The 17,393-nt window shown below is 36.9% G+C and overlaps 2 protein-coding genes across 21 annotated transcripts in view; both read left to right on the top strand.

Moving 5' to 3' along the window:
- The first annotated feature begins 922 nt into the window (after positions 1 to 922).
- Positions 923 to 12,836, top strand: LOC18441467 (DDT domain-containing protein PTM). Its single transcript, XM_006851697.4, has 10 exons — positions 923 to 1,221; positions 1,877 to 2,988; positions 3,091 to 3,783; positions 4,232 to 5,552; positions 7,049 to 7,361; positions 7,451 to 7,575; positions 7,665 to 8,119; positions 9,686 to 9,714; positions 9,874 to 10,362; positions 11,144 to 12,836. Exons 2-10 carry the CDS (start codon positions 1,916 to 1,918, stop codon positions 12,013 to 12,015), a joined length of 5,370 nt encoding a protein of 1,789 aa, XP_006851759.2. The 5' UTR covers positions 923 to 1,221; positions 1,877 to 1,915; the 3' UTR covers positions 12,016 to 12,836.
- A 3,586-nt stretch (positions 12,837 to 16,422) lies between these two features.
- Positions 16,423 to 17,393, top strand: part of KDTA (KDO transferase A) — a 28,646-nt gene continuing 27,675 nt past the window's right edge. For 4 of the 20 annotated variants that reach the window (XM_088851873.1, XM_088851879.1, XM_020671579.2 and 1 more), the window contains exons 1-2: positions 16,549 to 16,750; positions 16,871 to 16,908. The gene's annotated coding sequence lies outside the window, so the exon portion shown is untranslated. Of the gene's footprint in view, positions 16,909 to 17,393 lie in introns of all 20 variants that reach the window. The other 16 variants (XR_016044368.1, XR_016044367.1, XM_020671583.2 and 13 more) reach the window with 9 other exon arrangements.

The raw sequence follows: 17,393 nt of genomic DNA, 5'->3' as shown, positions 1-17,393 counted from the left end.
GACTTTGAAACCTGGATAATGGGACATCTAATTGCCCGATTTCACATCCAACAACCAAAGATAGTTGTAGCATACTTGTACCGAAAATAATGATCTTATTTGGTACTTTTCTGTTACTTATACAAAGATAGAAAACCTATTATAGTAAAACCGATGTTACTCGGTTTTATTTATTAGTGGACATAGACAAAAAAACACATAAAAACTCATAAATTTTGCATGAATTTATGCTCATAACATGGTTTAGGGTTTAATGTTACTTATTAATGTACATAAACAAAGACCTAATATAGCAAAAGGCGTGGATCTTATATCAACTGTGTACTAATTTGGTTACTTGCCTACGTGGGAGTGAAAAATTTGGGCAGTTAACCGTTGGATGGAACCACATTTAAAAAATTGGGGGGAAAACAGAAGGGGCGTTTCCCGCCCCAAATCACATTATTTCGTTCTCCCACTTCGTTTTATAGGTCTAGATCTCCTTAGTGCGAGGGAGAACTACAGCAGGATCACATTATACACATGATACCTCTGACAAGAGACAAACTTCCTAGAATTTCATTGATTTGAAGTCTTGGCATCCACATTAATATCACTATATAAATATTTTTAAAAAAGAAGAAAATATGCTTTTCTAAATAATTTAATTTTACTATCCAAAATGACAAAACTTGCAAGTTGTATGTTTAATAAAAAATATTATTTTCTCTTAGAAACATATAAAGAATCATAATTTTTTGATTATTTTTGCTGTTAGTCACTTGGGGAGGTTAAATCCCCTGAATTCAGGGTCCGAAAATTATTCTGGCTAGGTTTTAACCAAATGAATATATGTATAATATGATCTCGCGAGAGCATACAATAAGGACTTGCTTTTCAAATAAGTATGATTATTATTTTTGGCTATGGCCTTCATCCGAGAGGATAAAAATGGAATTAAGAGAAAGAAAAGAAGCGGCCGTTGTTCTGTTTCTCTCTCTAAAAACTAGAGAGGGAAAGAGAGAATGGGGGTAGGGTTTCTTTCTCCTTCCGGAGGAAGTAAAAGAGAGAATGGCGTATTGTTACTTATGGTTATGGAGGAGTTGAGCGCCATTATCTCACTCTCTCTCTCCTCCTCGCTTCATTCGATCTCTCTCGTTTCTCTCTCTATTGTTCCAGTCTGCATGCTCTTTGGGGTTTTCAGATTTATTGAAGAGGCCTGAGTCGTCATTCAACCCTAAGGTCGTTTGTTTCTTCCTCTCTCTTACTCCTTTTCGTGCATTCATCTCTCTATCTCTCTCTAAGTTAGAATTCATGTGCTTTGAATGTTTTTCTACCGCATGTTGGGATTGAAACTCCTACAGAATTTGGGTGGGGGGATTTTGTTTTTCTGGTTTTATTGGTTTTTTTTATGTGCCTGGCCTATTTTTGATTTCCACCTTTTTTTTTATTTCCAAAGAGAAGGTAACGATTGAAAAGGTTTGGTTTTTATTTTCCAGTTATTTTGATTAATTTTATTTGTAGCTTAGTTGCGACTTATGAATCAAAACTATTAAGGGTTGATGGAATCACAGATTCATTATGTGTTTTCAGGGTTTTTCCTGCGACTAAATTTCGGTGCCCCATATTTGCCCTAGTTTCGTTTTTTATTACTTTTTTATATCAGAATAAGGGTTTTATTTTTACCCTTATTTTTGGTTTCAATATTTGTTACTTGCCTCGATTCTCCCCTTATTTTTGGTTTAAATATTTGTTACTTGCCTTGATTCGTAGAAAATACAGTGATTAAATTTATGTAGTTCTAGAAAAAATAGTTTTGTCAGATGTGCATCTAGTTTGAAGCTTTATAAAGAAATTAACATTGTGTTTTTTTTTTTTTTCCGTTTTTCCCTTTTAGTTTACTAGCAAGGGTTCAGTTACAGTTCTCCTTGCTTTAATGGAATCAGATAATTGCAAGACTGTAAATCCAGGGAGACAAAGGAGAGTTATGGGTGTTTCAGATTTGGGCAACAAGAAATCTGACGTTACTGAGGTTAAGTGGAAGTTGGGTAAAAAGGGAAGAGCCTTAGTGGGAAGATATGTGAAAAAGGATTTTGCTGCATGTGGGGCTTTTCTTGGAAAGATTGTCGCTTATTATGGTGGGTTTTATAGAGTTAGATATGAGGATGAGGATGGTGAGGACTTGGAGTATCATGAACTCTGTGATATTATCGTTCAAGAGGAAAATTTTGATGCTGAACTCTTTAATCGGAAGAGAAAATTAGACCAATTAATTGTATCGTGCGTGGAGGCTGCATCAAAGCATCCAAATACTCGCTCTAGTAGGAATTCTCTACCTGGAAATGGCATCAATGAAGTACCAAAACCTTCTCATAGTAATTCTGCCATTGTAGCTGAAGATGGCATTGCAAATAAAAGTTCAGAGGTTGTTCAGAGCAACCCATCAAACGAGAGGGGTGGTCATCTGGCTGAACATGGGGTTCTTAAAGATGCAGGTTGGTCTAACCTTTTGGAGCTTGAAATGGATGGTCATGGAGCCCGTTTTGCTAAGGAAGAAGCAAATTCTTCGATTGCATCGGCACACCATTTGGGACATGGTTTACATGGTGGGGTTACACACCGCCCAAAAAGTGCCGCTTCTTGTTTGAGTGGAGAGGTTGATTCTTCTAGTGATTCTTCAGATTCCCAGCACTGTTACCACACTAGAGAACCATTTTCCCAGATTGATGCTCCCCCTTCATTGCCTCTTATTCTTCCACCATCATCAGATAGTCTTGCGATTCCAGAGGAACTGGTCCCTGATCTGCTTTATGTATATTCTTTCTTGAGATCTTTTAGTCATCAGCTATTCTTGAGTCCCTTTGTTCTTGATGATTTTGTGGGTTCCCTCAAATGCATGCATTCAAGTACTCTGTTTGATGCTGTTCACTTTTCGCTGTTACGCACTTTGAAGCGCCACCTTGAGATGCTCTCAAAAGAAGGTTTCGAACTTGCAGCAAAGTGCCTAAGGTATGCATTCTTGCACTCTTTTTACCTCTTCTATCATGGCTGCTTAGGATAATGTGTCTCAAAGGTAGGTTGTTGTGATTAACTATTGAATAACATATGCAGGCAATTGGATTGGACCTTTCTGGACTCACTTACCTGGCCAAATTACTTAATGGGTTACCTTATGGTTATGGGTTCAAGCAACAGGGTGGGAACGAAACTGAATATTGGTTGTCTTTTGGACAGTGATTATTATGGCATACCTTTGCCCATGAAAATATGCATTTTGCGAATCCTATGTGATGATGTTTTAGAATCTGAGGAGCTGAGAGCAGAGGTAAGCACGCGGGTAAGGTTGGACCCAGATGTGGAATTTTTTGATGAGCAAGAGTGTCGTGATCTTTTTGCAAATGGACCCACAATCTTACATCCTCGACATTCCAAGTGGTCTGCTTTCGAAAGGGAAGAATCTCAAAAGAGGCTTGTTGAGCCCAATGATTCTAGAGACAATAAGATTTTGATGCCAGATATGAGTGGAACTGTTGCTGCTTCTGATTTGAATAGTGATGAATGCCGACTTTGTGGCATGGATGGGAGTCTGATTTGTTGTGATGGATGCCCTTCTGCTTATCATTCGAGATGCATTGGTCTGAGTAAAGCTGATTTGCCTCGGGGATCATGGTTTTGTCCAGAATGTGCTGTGGATAAAGTGGAGCCAATGTTGTCGAAAATTGGGAAAGGACTAAGAGGAGCAGAGGTCTTTGGTGTTGACCCATACGGGCACATCTTTTGTGGGACTGGGAGCTATTTGCTTGTGTAAGTCTGTTGACATAATTCTTTGACGTTCTCTGTTAATTATTTGAAAATGCCTCTCCCATCATGAAAACTGCATTCTCATTACTTGGTCGTTTCTAGCATCGGGGCTTTTAGTTATTTATGCATTTAGCTTTTCTTGTAACATAGCATCTTTATTTGTCTGATTCACATGTATCCTGAGCAAAAAGAGTGGTTAATGGTTTTTTCTTTCACTTACTGTTGCTTGCTTATCACATTTTTGATGCCTTGTTGGATATCGTTTGGCTTGGTGGATAGTTTGTTCTATCCTTTGTTAAGTTTGAAAGAATTGCTTTCGCTTGTTTAAATGTTCAAAATCAAATAACTTTTTATGACTAGAACCTTCCAGACTCTATTTTTATGCACTTCAATGTTTTGTTTATTTTTAAGGAATTTATTACTTATTAATTTTTTGCTTGATTGATGGCAGGTCTGACACTACATGTAGTTCTTCTCGATATTATAAACAAGATGATATTCCAAAGGTCTTGCAAGCAATTGACATGTCTACAGTACACTCGTCTTTCTACTCTGAGATATGCATGCGGATTCGACAATACTGGGAAATATCGGAAGGCTTGAGCTTGTTAAATCCTTCATCAGCTGATACACTTGAAGAAAAACCTCGTGATGTAAAGGATGATGCTGTTAGAACTTCTTCACCATGCACAGTTCTTGTGGAAGATAATCGCAAGTCCTTGAATGAGGTGGGTGAAATGGCTTGTGTTAATAGTGTCACTGAAAGCATCGCAGCGTGCCAAACTCCTCAATTTAAAGAGAATGCGGGCAATGAATCTGATATGAAGATCTCACTGCCTTATATGGTGGGTACCGTTGACTTCGCAGAAAAGGAGCAGTGCAGTGTTGATGCATGTGAACGATCTATGAAAAAAGAAAAGGATGGCCATTTTGGTTTTGTAATTCCTATTCCAATTGTACAATCAGTCCAGGTTTCTGTCGAAGGATATCAACAGTGTGGTGCAGGTTCAATCATTAGTTCCAGATCATTATCCCCTTGTGTGACTGAGAATGGAAAAATCCTAGCTGAAAAATCTGTTGTATCCAAGGTGGCTACTAGTGCATGTCGACGTGAGGAGAACTGTGTTAAGGAAGATGCTGATGGCTCAAATTTGCATGTAAAGGACACAAATTTCATCTTATCTAATGGAAATGGGCGAGTTCAGCATAGCAATGGTGGAAAGAATAAGTCAGAGCCTGTATTTAACTTTCAGGCTTATGAAAATCAGTACATCCTTGGTGATGTCGCTGCATCTGCAGCGGCTAACTTGGCTGTTTGTGAAGCTGAGGGTTGTAGAACGTTCTCAGCTTCCGTTTTTTCTGACCCCAAGAAATTGCATAATGCAAGGGTTTCACTTCAAGTGAGAGCATTTTCAGGAGCAACCATGCATTTCCATTGGCCATATTCCGAGAAGAAATTCATGGAGGTGGTAAAAGAAAAATGTGGTTGGTGCATTTCATGCCAGTCTCCTAATGCAAATAAGAAGGTCTGCTTACTAAGTTCAGCTGCTACCAGTGCCATGAGAGGTGCGGTGAAAATTCCTTACAGTATTCGTGTCATGGGGAGTGAGGAGGGTTATCTTTCTTCAGTGATAGCTTACATTTTGCACATGGAAGAGGGTTTACTTGGTTTGGTTGCTGGTCCTTGGGCACGTCCAAGTTATAGGAGACAATGGCGTAAGCATGTTGAGCAAGTCTCATCTTGCAAAGAATTGAAGTTGCTTCTACTTGAAGTAAGTTTCTTTTTGTTTATATGTTGAGCAAGTCCCATCTTGCAAAGAATTGAAGTTGCTTCTACTGGAAGTAAGTTTCTTTTTGTTTATATATATATATATATATGTGTGTGTGCGTGTGTGTGTGAATTATGTCTGCTGAGTGCTGAATGAGCTTTCTGGCATATTATGTTGTATTATGTTCCTTAGAAGGTAGTTGAATGGGTTACTAGAGTGGCTCATCCTCTATTGAATCTTGGTTCTTGAGATGGGAGTGAGAATTATTACCAATAAATTTATAAAGATGGGGGTGAAAGTATGTGGAATTTGCGTTCCATATTGCTAGGAGCTGTATTTTCCATCTTTCTTAGGTTATAGATAATCATGTAACTTTTATGTACATGGATAGAGATGCAGCAAGTGCAGCAACTAAAGCCACATATTGATCTATGTGCACACAAATATGCTTTGGTTCTTTTCAATTTACCACATACTATATGATTCTCCCATTGTATTACTATAATTGTATAGTATATTATGTAGTTGAGTAAACATGTAGACATATGTGATGCGTCGCTGAAGATTTGGGTACACCAAAATAGATTTTGTTTGTGCAGCATTGTTCTTTGTCTATAGCGAGCTATAGTAGTAAATGCGTGTTAGTTTGTTTGGGTATGTGTATGTCGTACATGAGCTTCTGGGATTGACTGAGGGTTGGAGATCGTGATTGGAAGGAATCTGAGCAAAAACATTACTTCTCCCTCTTCCAAAGGTTCCTCTGTAACTAAATCTGGATATTTGACTTTCCACTTCCAGGTAGATGGATTCACTAGGCTTGTCTAATGCTTTTAGTAGTTATGAACACCCCCCCTTATGAGGGTAAAATTCAAACGGAGGTCTTGGAAGTGTATTCTAAATATATGTGCACTTTCAATATGTACAATGTCAATGTGGATCGACCACACATGATGACCATTGAGCACAAAACTTCCTTGGAAGTGTCAGACATTACTTTAGAAGTATTAGGAGTGCTGCTGGTTCTTTCTTAAAACTGTTACACTTCGTAGATTATTAGAATTGTTTTCCTGGAAGGATCAAAAGTCTAAGCATGAAAACACAGGGCCTGCATTTCCTTGGAAACACTTTACAGGTTGTAACAATGAATTTGATGACTCAACCAATTTTCCCAATTGTGATTTTGTTTGATGAAAAAAAGAAGAAAAAGAAGTACAGAAGTTTTTTATGGGTGCGTTGGACACCAGCACTCATATGAGTCTTCATATAATGAATGTTAAAGGTACTTTGAGGTTCCTATGGATTTATAGGTTGCTGAGATAATTTCAGTGTTTGCTGAAGGTTTTGAAACTGGCTGTGTAATTAAGCATAGCGTGAATTTCTTCTTATTTTCATTATGATGTTGCTGTTCGCATTCAAAAATGTATTGTATGAACTTAAAAAAGCCATAACTTTGGTCTGAAATTTGGACTTGTTCATTCTTATGCGGATGTTCTATGCAGCTTGAGGAGAATATTCGTCCAATTTCACTCTCAGGAGGTTGGTTTAAATTGGTGGATGAGTATGTCCTAGAGATTTCTGCGACGCAAATGGGAGCCGTCTTGGTTAAATCAAATTCAAAGCGTGGATATATAGGTAGACGGAAAAAGAAACAATCAGCAATGTTGAGTGACATTCCTCATGTCCAGCAAGAAAGCAGAACTCAGCGAGAAAGCAAAACTACATTTTACTGGTGGAGAGGGGGTAAACTATCAAAGCAGCTATTACTAAGAGGGATCTTGCCTTCATCAATAGCAAAAAAAGCAGCTCGCCAAGGTAGATTGTTTTTTCTTTTGCATCTCAAGCACCATTTTGCTTTTCATTGGGATTCTCTTTAATGTTTGGATGCTTATGCTATGGCACAGGTGGCTTTAAAAAGGTCTTTACAGTTTCTTACAGTGAAAGTGTTGGAATTCCGAGAAGAAGCTTTAGGTTTGCATGGAGAGCTGCAGTGGAAAGGAGTAGGAATGCATCCCATCTTGCTCTTCGGGTTTGGGTTTCTCCTTTTAATCTTGATCCTTTAGCAGGGTGCTTTTGTTCATTTGGTTAACAGCATCTCATGAATTTACACTATTTCAGGTCAGAGTTCTTAATGCCCACATAAGATGGATGGATCTTGTTCCTCAGGAGCAGTTCTCTATGGAGGTAAAAAAAAATGATGCCGATGCTGGCGCGTTCAGGAAGGCATCCATTGTTTTTAAAAAGGCAGGGACTAATGATGTGAGGTACCTGCTGGAATTTAACGGTCTCACATGCATTCCTGAACGTTTAATGAAGTATGTTATTAAAGATGAAACTTGCAATGTTGGGAACAAGGCCTGGTTCTCCGAAAATCACATTCCTCTGTACCTGACAAAGAAATTTGAAGAGAGGTTAGCTTTGTCATTAGAAATTAAGCCTTCAAAGATACCCATGAAGATCCAGAGAAGGCTGATAAATTCTCCTCGGGGGAATGCATTTGAATATCTCACTTATGGGGCAGAAATGGTTTATAAGTGTTTATGTGTTCAATGTCAAAAGCCTGTCCCCAACAGGTATTGTGCTGTCCTTGTTACTAAACTGTGTTATGGAATACTCTCTCTGTTATGATTGTACTTTGTTGATCCTGTTGCCTTAATCTGCTGTCTGTGTTTCTATCCCATTTTTCACTTGAGTTCTAGTTATCCTGCTTTTGCTATGCATTCTGCTACATGCAATATTATTTATACATTGAGATATGAAATGTGTGAGTGCTCTTATGCGCTTATATCATTATAAACTGTGTTCCCCGGCTATCATTGTGGGATGCACATTAAAGGAAAAAAAACCCATTACAAGCTATGTACACTATCATCAACATTGTAAAATACTTGGTATATATAGTTTAACTAGGCTCCAGTTCCGGCCATATGATGTACAGGCAAGTGAGATACACGATAGAGAGATATCATGAAGTGGGAGAGAGAGAGAGGAGTTGGTAGGGGTCCCCAACTTTTCAGCTAATAATAAAGATATTTGAGAAACAATAAAGATTTTTTTGAAATTTAAAGAGAAAAGAAGAGACAAATATATTTAAAGACATAAATTTAAAAAGAGGAGTTAGTTGTAGTCTCTATTCTATCAGGCATGAGATTGTTTTTTTTTTTTTTTTGTTTGTTAAATAAGAGGGAAGTTACGGGCTAAATTAGATATATAGAGAGAGCCATTTCTAGTTTTGTAAGTTGAATACATTACCAAAATAAATGTGATGAATCATTTTCTTCCATGAAAGGGGTATTATTAGTTTTCAAGCTATATTTCAGGAATCCTTATCCTACTCTGATTTATGCAGAAGCACAGGACTTTGGATTGGGAATTTAACCTATATTCAAGGAATCCTTATCCTTTTCTGTATTTATACTAAGAAGCGTGGGGCTTTGGATTTGAAATAATGCCGCTGGTGTGATGCACACTAGGTGTGACATATTCACCATACTGATAATAGTAGTATTGATGCGATTGAATAAAAAATGAACATGTGGTCAATTTGACTCTATATAAAAATCCATCTCAATTTGATGGCTCAAAGTTTAGAACATGTGAAGGGTGTAAACTTTAATACAAATAAAGCTTTAGGATTGTGGTAACATAGTCATCCCTAAATGCTTGACTGGCATCTTGTAATGTCAGGTCAGGCAGATCATGCATGCATGCCACAAGTGTGTGCATGCATCTGTGGACCTGTGCTTCTAAGATACATACATGGCTTGGGTTTTTTTTTTCTATCATTGTGTATGTCTTGTTTGTAGCTTTATTCTTAAATTTTATTTTTTCTTAACCTGTCCGTTATGTACATGATGTTTAGTTTCTTAATTATACCATTTACTCGTGGCATATGGTATGTAGTATATATCTGATATCCACTGTTTGTTCCAATGATTGACATTAGAGATGTTCATCATTACGAACTAATCTCCAATGTGCTTCATTTGGAATGTAAGGCGGATGTCCTGGTGGTGTGGCATATAGCACATGGAGTTTTCCCTTTTTATTTTATCAAATATCCAGCATTCCAGTGTTTCTATCTTATGCTTTCCTGATTTCACATATGCCATCTAAAGGTTTTCCTGATTTCTCTGCAGTGAGGCTGTCAAGTGCGGAACATGCCAAGGTTGGTAATTGGTTACTTCTCATTCAATATGTGCAGAATCACATTTACCAAAAAAAAAAGAATAAAGCAGGCCATGGGCCTTAGCCTTTTTTGTACCCTTTTGAGTAATCTTGAATTTTAGACACGGAATTTAATCTGCTGTTATGTTATACTGTTCAGGGTCTTGTCACAAGGAGTGCATGGTGTCATCAACATTTTACCTGGGAGATGAACCCAAATTGAGAGTCACATGCATCCAGTGTCATTCCAACTGGTGTGCCGTGAGAACTGTAGGCCACAAAATGAAGTTGAAAGCGAGAGAGCCTCTTCAAGGTGTGGAACAATTTGACTTGCAAAGTCCTGAAGCTATGAATCAGAATGGCTATCGGGTTACTGAATCACTTTCTAAAAAGAGGCGCATTACTGATTCGCTTTCTAAAAAGAGGCATAATACTGACCCACCTTCTAAAATAATGCGTAAGAGATCTGCTACTGCTTTTGGGGTTATATGGAAGGGGAATGAAAGCCAGTCTGGAGAAAGTTTCAGGGCTAACCGCATTCTACTTAGAAGCAATGGAGGAGTGGATCCTCTGCAGTGTCCGGTGTGTATCCTTTGTTGCGAGCCATACAATCCAGATCTGATGTATATCAAGTGTGAAGCATGTGACAGTAAGTGTGGGATATTTCAATTGTTGCGTTTGTCATTTGCGAACACTATTCCTTTCATCTCTTCTAGTTGCTGTACAAATTTATTCGCATGGTCAGTGTGAGAAACATTGCAAATTTTTGGTCAACCATTTTTTTTTTGTTTTTGGGGCATCATTGTTTGTGAATTTCAGACTAAGATTTGGATGGAATTGATCTAAATTTTTATTTGTTGTTGCTGTCATTTGTGAACACTATTCCTTTCATCTCTTCTAGTTGCTGTACAATTTATTCCCATGGTTAGTGTGAGAAACATTGCAAATTTTGAGTCAACCAATTTTTTTTTTTTTTGGGGCATCATTGTTTGTGAATCTCAGACTAAGATTTGGATGGACTTGATCTAAATTTTTATCTTCAAATCAACCTGGAACTACTGAAATATACTTTTGGAAATTTAACAGTATAAAGACCATCAGAATTGGAAATCTGAGCCCAAATTTCAACTAAAGCAGGCAAAATTAAGGAGATTTAGTTAACCTTTTCTCAAGAAAAGTAAATAAAAAAAATTAAGGAGATTTGCATAAAATGGTAAAAAATCTCTCATTAAAATTGACCCATTTCCTTTTCGAAATCCAGATAAGAAAGTGGCTGAGCTTCTTTTTCTTTTTCTTACCATTGGCCTAACCAATAAGTTTGGACTGTCTTAAAAGTAATATTTTCAAGGCAAAAATGACATTTTTGAAATAGGAGAAGGCTGAAATCAGGTGCGAACTCTGATAATTTCAGTTTCTTGACTGCTGCACAGGATGGTACCATGGAGATGCACTTGAGGTCTTGGAAGCGCAAATCTTTGATATCGTGGGCTTCAGGTGCTGCAAATGCCGTAAGAAAAGCAGCCCCATCTGTCCCTACACAAGTCCTGAGAAGTTGGCTCCTAGGCTAAAGAGGATGGGAAAGACGGTCTTAAAGGAAACTAATGGGTCTGATACAGTGGTTGCCTTATCTGAAGATGCTTTAGACGCAAGCCCTGATAGGTTGTCTTCTAGGCTGAAGAGGCAAGCGAAGAAGGCGCCAAAGGAAACTAATAGGTCTGATTTAGTGGTTGCCTTACCTGAAGATACTTTACAACATATGGTAGGGGAGCCAACACCTCCACTATTGCAGGGATATTATGGAACAGATGCTGGTCTTCTAGCTGATGATGATCCTCTTCTATTTTCCCTTTCAAAAGTGGTGCCCATCACTGAGTGTGAGACATCTGATGATTCAATTCAATTGCATACAAGCGGGCCATTATACCAAAGCCCTAAAAAGCTACCAGTTAGAAGAAGGCATGCAAAACAAGAAAACAACTGTGACGATGTTTTGGCAAAGCCAGTTGATGAGGAGGCATATACTCCTCAAGCTGAATGGGACTTGGCTCCAACGGCTACCGCTGGATTGAGAGATAGTGGAATTGTCCAAGAAACTCAGTATTTGCAGTATACAGGAGGTAGTGTTGAGAATATGGAGCTTGAGCCCCAAACCTTCTTTTCTTTTACCGAGATGTTGGAATCAGAAGATGATAGGGTCGAGGATTTTGTTGACATGTCGATAGGTGCCCCTAGTGTTTGGGTCGATCCTACCCAACCTCAATCGTCAGAAGCTGGGGATCTTTATGGTTCTGAAGGATCGTAGCAAATTGGTTTTGGTGGTGGGGTGATTTTGATGCTTAATATGAGTGTTTGGTGAATGGGTGGGTTTTGAGGATTCTTCTCACACCAAGAAACCACAATTGGGTAAAACCCAGTCCTACCTGGTTCTCTATTAACAATTGTCATTTCTTGAGCCTTTCTGGTGAAATCAAGAGAATAGAGTTGAAATCATAATTTGCCATTCAGGTTTGCTTTTTTCTTATTATATAATTTTTTATTTTATTTTATTTTAAGTTTTGGGTGGTCCATCGAGACAGGAAATCAGGTGACTGTTAAAACTGGCATCAGGCCGTGTAGGATATTAGCAAAAGAGCTCATCTTTCCATGGTAGTTATGGTTGCTGGTATTGAGGATAACTGTATTTAGGATGAGGACTTGGGTGTCTTGTTACAGGGAAGGCTCCCTGCATTTTGAGGCTTCTTTTCTTATATATGATGTTGTGCAAGATGTGACAATGTGCTCCTTGACTTGCTTGAGAAATCGGATGTTGGGCTTGTGTACATAAGAGGATTGATTTCTCATCTAACATCGAACCATCTGAACTATTGAATGAATCAAGACAGTGTACATTGTTGGTTGAGGAGAAAAAGAATATACTGCTCAATTTTAAAGAATTCAATTTTTGTCCAATAAATCAGACTTCAGTCATCACAGTTTTCAAACTTATTAATCCCCTGTATTTTTCTTCTTTTTGATTCTCCTTTTGGGGATGGATGCGAGTCTTGTAATTGTATTTCAAGATTTTAATATCTTCTCTACAGACTGTTGTGGTTGATGAATGGCAATTGAAATTCTGTTATGGCATATGCTTCATATTAGAGAACTGGGAAGACATTACGTATGTGGGAGCAATATGTGCATTTGCTCCATCGAGCAAAATTTTAGCCATGAGTATTCTTAGGACACAATTTTTGGGGGCATGACTTAATCAACCTAGAGATTAACCTATAAAAACGCTTTAAGAGAATACCATCTAAATGATTAAACCACATTACAAAAATTTCAAAGGTGGTCAAATCATCTAATTGATCATTTTGGTGGTTACTTTTTGAACTATGATTGCATTTCACTTTTGAACTATGATTGCATTTCACTTAGATGCCTTTTTAAAAAATTTGAAAAATGACCAAATTGTCTATATTCAAGATTAAGAACTTTAAACAAGGATATTTTAATAATTTCATCCATTTATGTGTTTGACACCTAGGTTGTTTAGAGATAAAAAACTAAAACAAGGGTTTAGATTTTAGATATTTAAAAAAAAAAGAAAAACAAAAGTGAGTTTTGTGTTGCTAACTCTAAACAAGTAGGGGTACTATTATTATTTAATAGATTCATCGTTCTACTATTGTTATTTAATAGATTCATCAGTTTAAGGGCTCAGCCTTTAGGTGCTAGGGCTGAGAATTTTTTGGGTGATTCACCCAGATCTAGATTTGGATCTGAAAAATATACATAAGATTTGGATCTAGATCTAGATTCGATTGGATCCAGAATATTTGAATCTGGACTGTAATCCAAAAACTATACATAGGATCTAGATGACGTCTTCTAAAAGTTTAAAGAATTATATTATATATATATATATATATATATATATAAACTATACATAGGATCTAGATGACGTCTTCTAAAAGTTTAAAGAATTATATTATATATATATATATATACTATTTTAAAAATCGGGTTGGATCTATATCGGATCCATCTGTACCCCAAATCTTATCCGAATTACTATTTGGATCTAAATTTTGGAATCAGATCCACAATTTTGGGTTTTCGATTCAAACTGGGTAAATTCTCAACGCTATTAGGTCATTTCTTCCTTTTCTCTTTTTTCTTTATTTTCTCTATTTATCTTATTTATGTATTTATTAGAAACCATTTGTCTTGCTTTCACTTGATTACCTATTTTATTTTTTATGCAGACCGAAGTAAAGTCGGGCGGCTTGTGAGCAATGAATAGGTCCTCTCGCTCTGATTCCCTCATAGAGATGATACTTTTACTCCTCAAGAAATAATAAAGATGATGTACATGTCAGCTTTGGTGCAAATGGCATGCTTTTTTTTTTTTTTTGGGTGTGGTTTGTAAAGAGCTAAAGCTCTAAACAATAAAATTAGAGCCCACCTTCAAATAGTATAGAGAAATATGGTTTTAATATTGGAAATATTTGTGATAGTCTTAAAGTATATTTTGGTATTTAATTATAAAATTTAAAGCTTCAAAATAATGTAGATCGAGTAGATCTATAAAAACTTAAAAATCTTAAAAAATTGACGGTAAAAAGTGAGTTACAAGATGCACTATTTAAAAACCTTGAAATCTATTTTTTTTCTTATGTTCATGCATCTTGATGTTGAGATGATCAATTTGAGGATATTTAGGTATAAAAAAAACTTCTTCTAGTCAAAGTTTTTAGGTAGGCAAACTTCTCTTGCCCAACAAGTTACGGAAACTTTAACATACATAAAGCTCTTCAATTCCCAATTCACAGTTCTCAAAAAAGAAAACAAAAATTACAAGATTTAAGATCGCTAGACTTATTGTTAGAAAAAAGCCATTTATTTGATTCTGCAACTTCAGTTCTGGTAATCCATCTCCTTTATCTGATTAATCAATTAGTGAGGGCAAAAAAAGTCTTGAGCCAATTGAAAAAAAACCCAAATATTTATGGGTTTTTTTTGTACCGTATTGTGATTCACTGTATTGTAAAGGATGATAGAATTAAAGACGTTGAATGTATACTTGAGGAGATTACAGGAAATGGGTATTTGGAAGATATAAATATTTCAACATTTATCAACTATCTCTGTAAATTGGGAGAAGCCATGGAGGCCGAAAATGTCTATCAGCGAATTTTAATGGAGAAAGTAATTTTGGAATGTCAAAGTTATTTAGCTTTAATTGGGCTCTCTGTCATTTTTAGTTAGAGAGGTCCTTCGAGTCATGGAGCAAAATGAGCTGCAAAAAGGGTATCAGAGAGAGACGAAATGAGCTACAAAGGGGTATCAGATAGAGATGGTGATAATTTGTTGTGAGAGAGAGGAGAGAGAGATAGACAATGTAAAGAGGGTTTCTGCACTTTGGGTATCATAAAGAGAGAAATGGAGGTTTGAAAGAGAGAGACGGTGATTCTAAACTTTGGGTATCAGAGAGAGAGAAACGGTGATTCCATAGAGAGATATGTGCTTTGGGATTTTTAAAGAGTTTGTGGTTTTATTTGTAGAGAGAGAGAGGAGAGTGACAATGTAGAGAGGGTTAACTTTGGGTACTAGAGAGAGATAGAGTGTTGAGAGAAATAGTGCTTTGAGAAATAGGTGCTATTTTAATATTTGTGTGGGTAAAAAATTAACGGTGAAAAGGATATAGGGGATTGCAAGATAAAAAAAAATAGAGACTTTATCTTACAAGTAACATTTTTTAACTTTGAGTTTGAAGAGAAATAGAAGTAAGAAATAGAAAATAAGGATATATTTTTTCAAAAAAATATACAATGAAACAATTTACCTTCAAAAGAGGTAGATACGATTAATTTTAACTATTGGATGTGAAATTAGATGATGCATTTATTCTATTGACCATGCACAAACTTCAAAATAGATTTTTTCAAACTTTGCAAGACACCCAATCTATCATATTGTATGGTTATAAACAATTGTGATCCCTCGCATATACGGTAAATGATCTCATTGTATATAATCGCTCGGGACACATGTGCTTACTCTTACGAAGAATGCCATTTTAAAGAAGAGTAAGGGCCCACTATCTATACCAGTTAGAATATATAACCAAAACAATTGCCCACTGTTGATAACAAACGCCATCATCTTACTTATTCGTTGGGCAAACGCTCACTATCCCATGAACATGAACATGAACATGACCCATCGTTGTAAGTTGAAGCAACTTAGCCGAACAAAGCAATAATACATAGTAGGCAAGTTAGGCGAGAAATTTGAGGCGGCAACGGGCCGGGTCCGGCTAAACTGAAACCGAAACCGAAACCCAAATAGTATTCGGGTCTTGGTTTTGGACCTGGACCTGGTCTCGGACCTGGACCCGAACCCGGACCTGGACCTGGACTTGGACCTGGACCCATACCCATACCCATACTTGTCGGGTCTACCCTGTCGAGTCCTGGGTCTGGTCAGGTCCATTGCAACCATCACTATGAATTTTTTTTTTGTTTTTTTTACCATCATGTACTTGTATTATTGCCAACAAGGTCATAAACACTCACCATTAGATTTCAAATTATCCGATTTGTCATTTAATAGCTAAAGACAATTACGAGTTCTTCTCGATCATTAATACACCCAAACAAATAAGACTTAAAATAAAATATTTTATCTCAAATGATTTATGTATGGGTCGAGTCCAGTTGGACACAAATCCACAAGATCCAAATGCTGGACCCATACCTAGATCCGTATTGGATATGTCTGGCGGGTCTTGGGTCGGATCCTGATCCATTGCCACCCCTAGCGTGAATAGAGAGTGATAGACATATACCTAGCAATGAGTAGTAGTCAATTGGTAGTAATTGTAAATTTTTAACGTTCTATTCTCAAAATTTTGAATTTCGCGCCTCCTTTAATGGACAACATTTCAATATTACGGTTTCGAGTTCCCGTCACATGACGATCAAGTGCATTCCATCTTCTTGATTCCATGGAAACTCTAAATTGCGTCAGTGGAAACCCCAGAATTGATTTAGGTTTTGCTTCTGATCTTTAGTTCAATGGAAACCCTAACATTCATTCAACTTTTGGCTTCTGAATCTTTGATTCGATGGAAAACCTAAAATTAATTCAGGTTTTGGCTACTGAATTTCCAGCAACGACATGAAATTGGACAATGTCTGAGTTGATTATGGTATACTCTCTCTCTCTCATGAAATGGTCATGATATTTATATTCTTTCTTGTTTGCGATGGTATTACTGTTTACTAATCAAACGTTGTTTTCTAAATTGTTTTGGGATTTCTCATGCTTAATTGTAGTTTTTCATTTAACCTGAAGAAATATGTTGCATGGTTTCTGAAAATTTAGAAGTATATCGAGAACGGGAATTCATGTAAAGGGAGATATCTTTTCCAGGGTTTTTCATAGGTCCCGTAACATTATTATTCCGCTTTTCTCTCATACATAACAATCATTTTTTCGCTTAATTAGATCCAAAATTTTGGTTTGGATCATTTATGGAAATCTCAAAATATAGTGAGAAGTTCATGTAAAATGTGGTCTTGTTTCTGTGTTTATTGGGTCTTGAAACTCTCTCTCTGCTTTGTCATGTACTGTGATTTATTTGATGAATTTGCAGGGGAGAGAGCAAACGGGTAGGCGGATTTTTGTTTTTTG

Source organism: Amborella trichopoda, chromosome 11 (assembly GCF_054954075.1).
Source record: "Amborella trichopoda isolate Santa Cruz 75 chromosome 11, AtrichopodaSantaCruz75HAP2 v2.0, whole genome shotgun sequence".
Lineage (NCBI taxonomy): Eukaryota > Viridiplantae > Streptophyta > Magnoliopsida > Amborellales > Amborellaceae > Amborella > Amborella trichopoda.
This window is presented reverse-complemented; position numbering and strand designations above follow the sequence as displayed.

Coding starts and splice junctions, on each gene's coding strand:
- LOC18441467 (XM_006851697.4), top strand. CDS start 1,916: ATGGAATCAGATAATTGCAAGACTGTAAATCCAGGGAGACAAAGGAGA. Junction 7,576..7,664: donor CATCCCATCTTGCTCTTCGG/GTTTGGGTTTCT, acceptor ACACTATTTCAG/GTCAGAGTTCTTAATGCCCA. Junction 10,363..11,143: donor CAAGTGTGAAGCATGTGACA/GTAAGTGTGGGA, acceptor ACTGCTGCACAG/GATGGTACCATGGAGATGCA.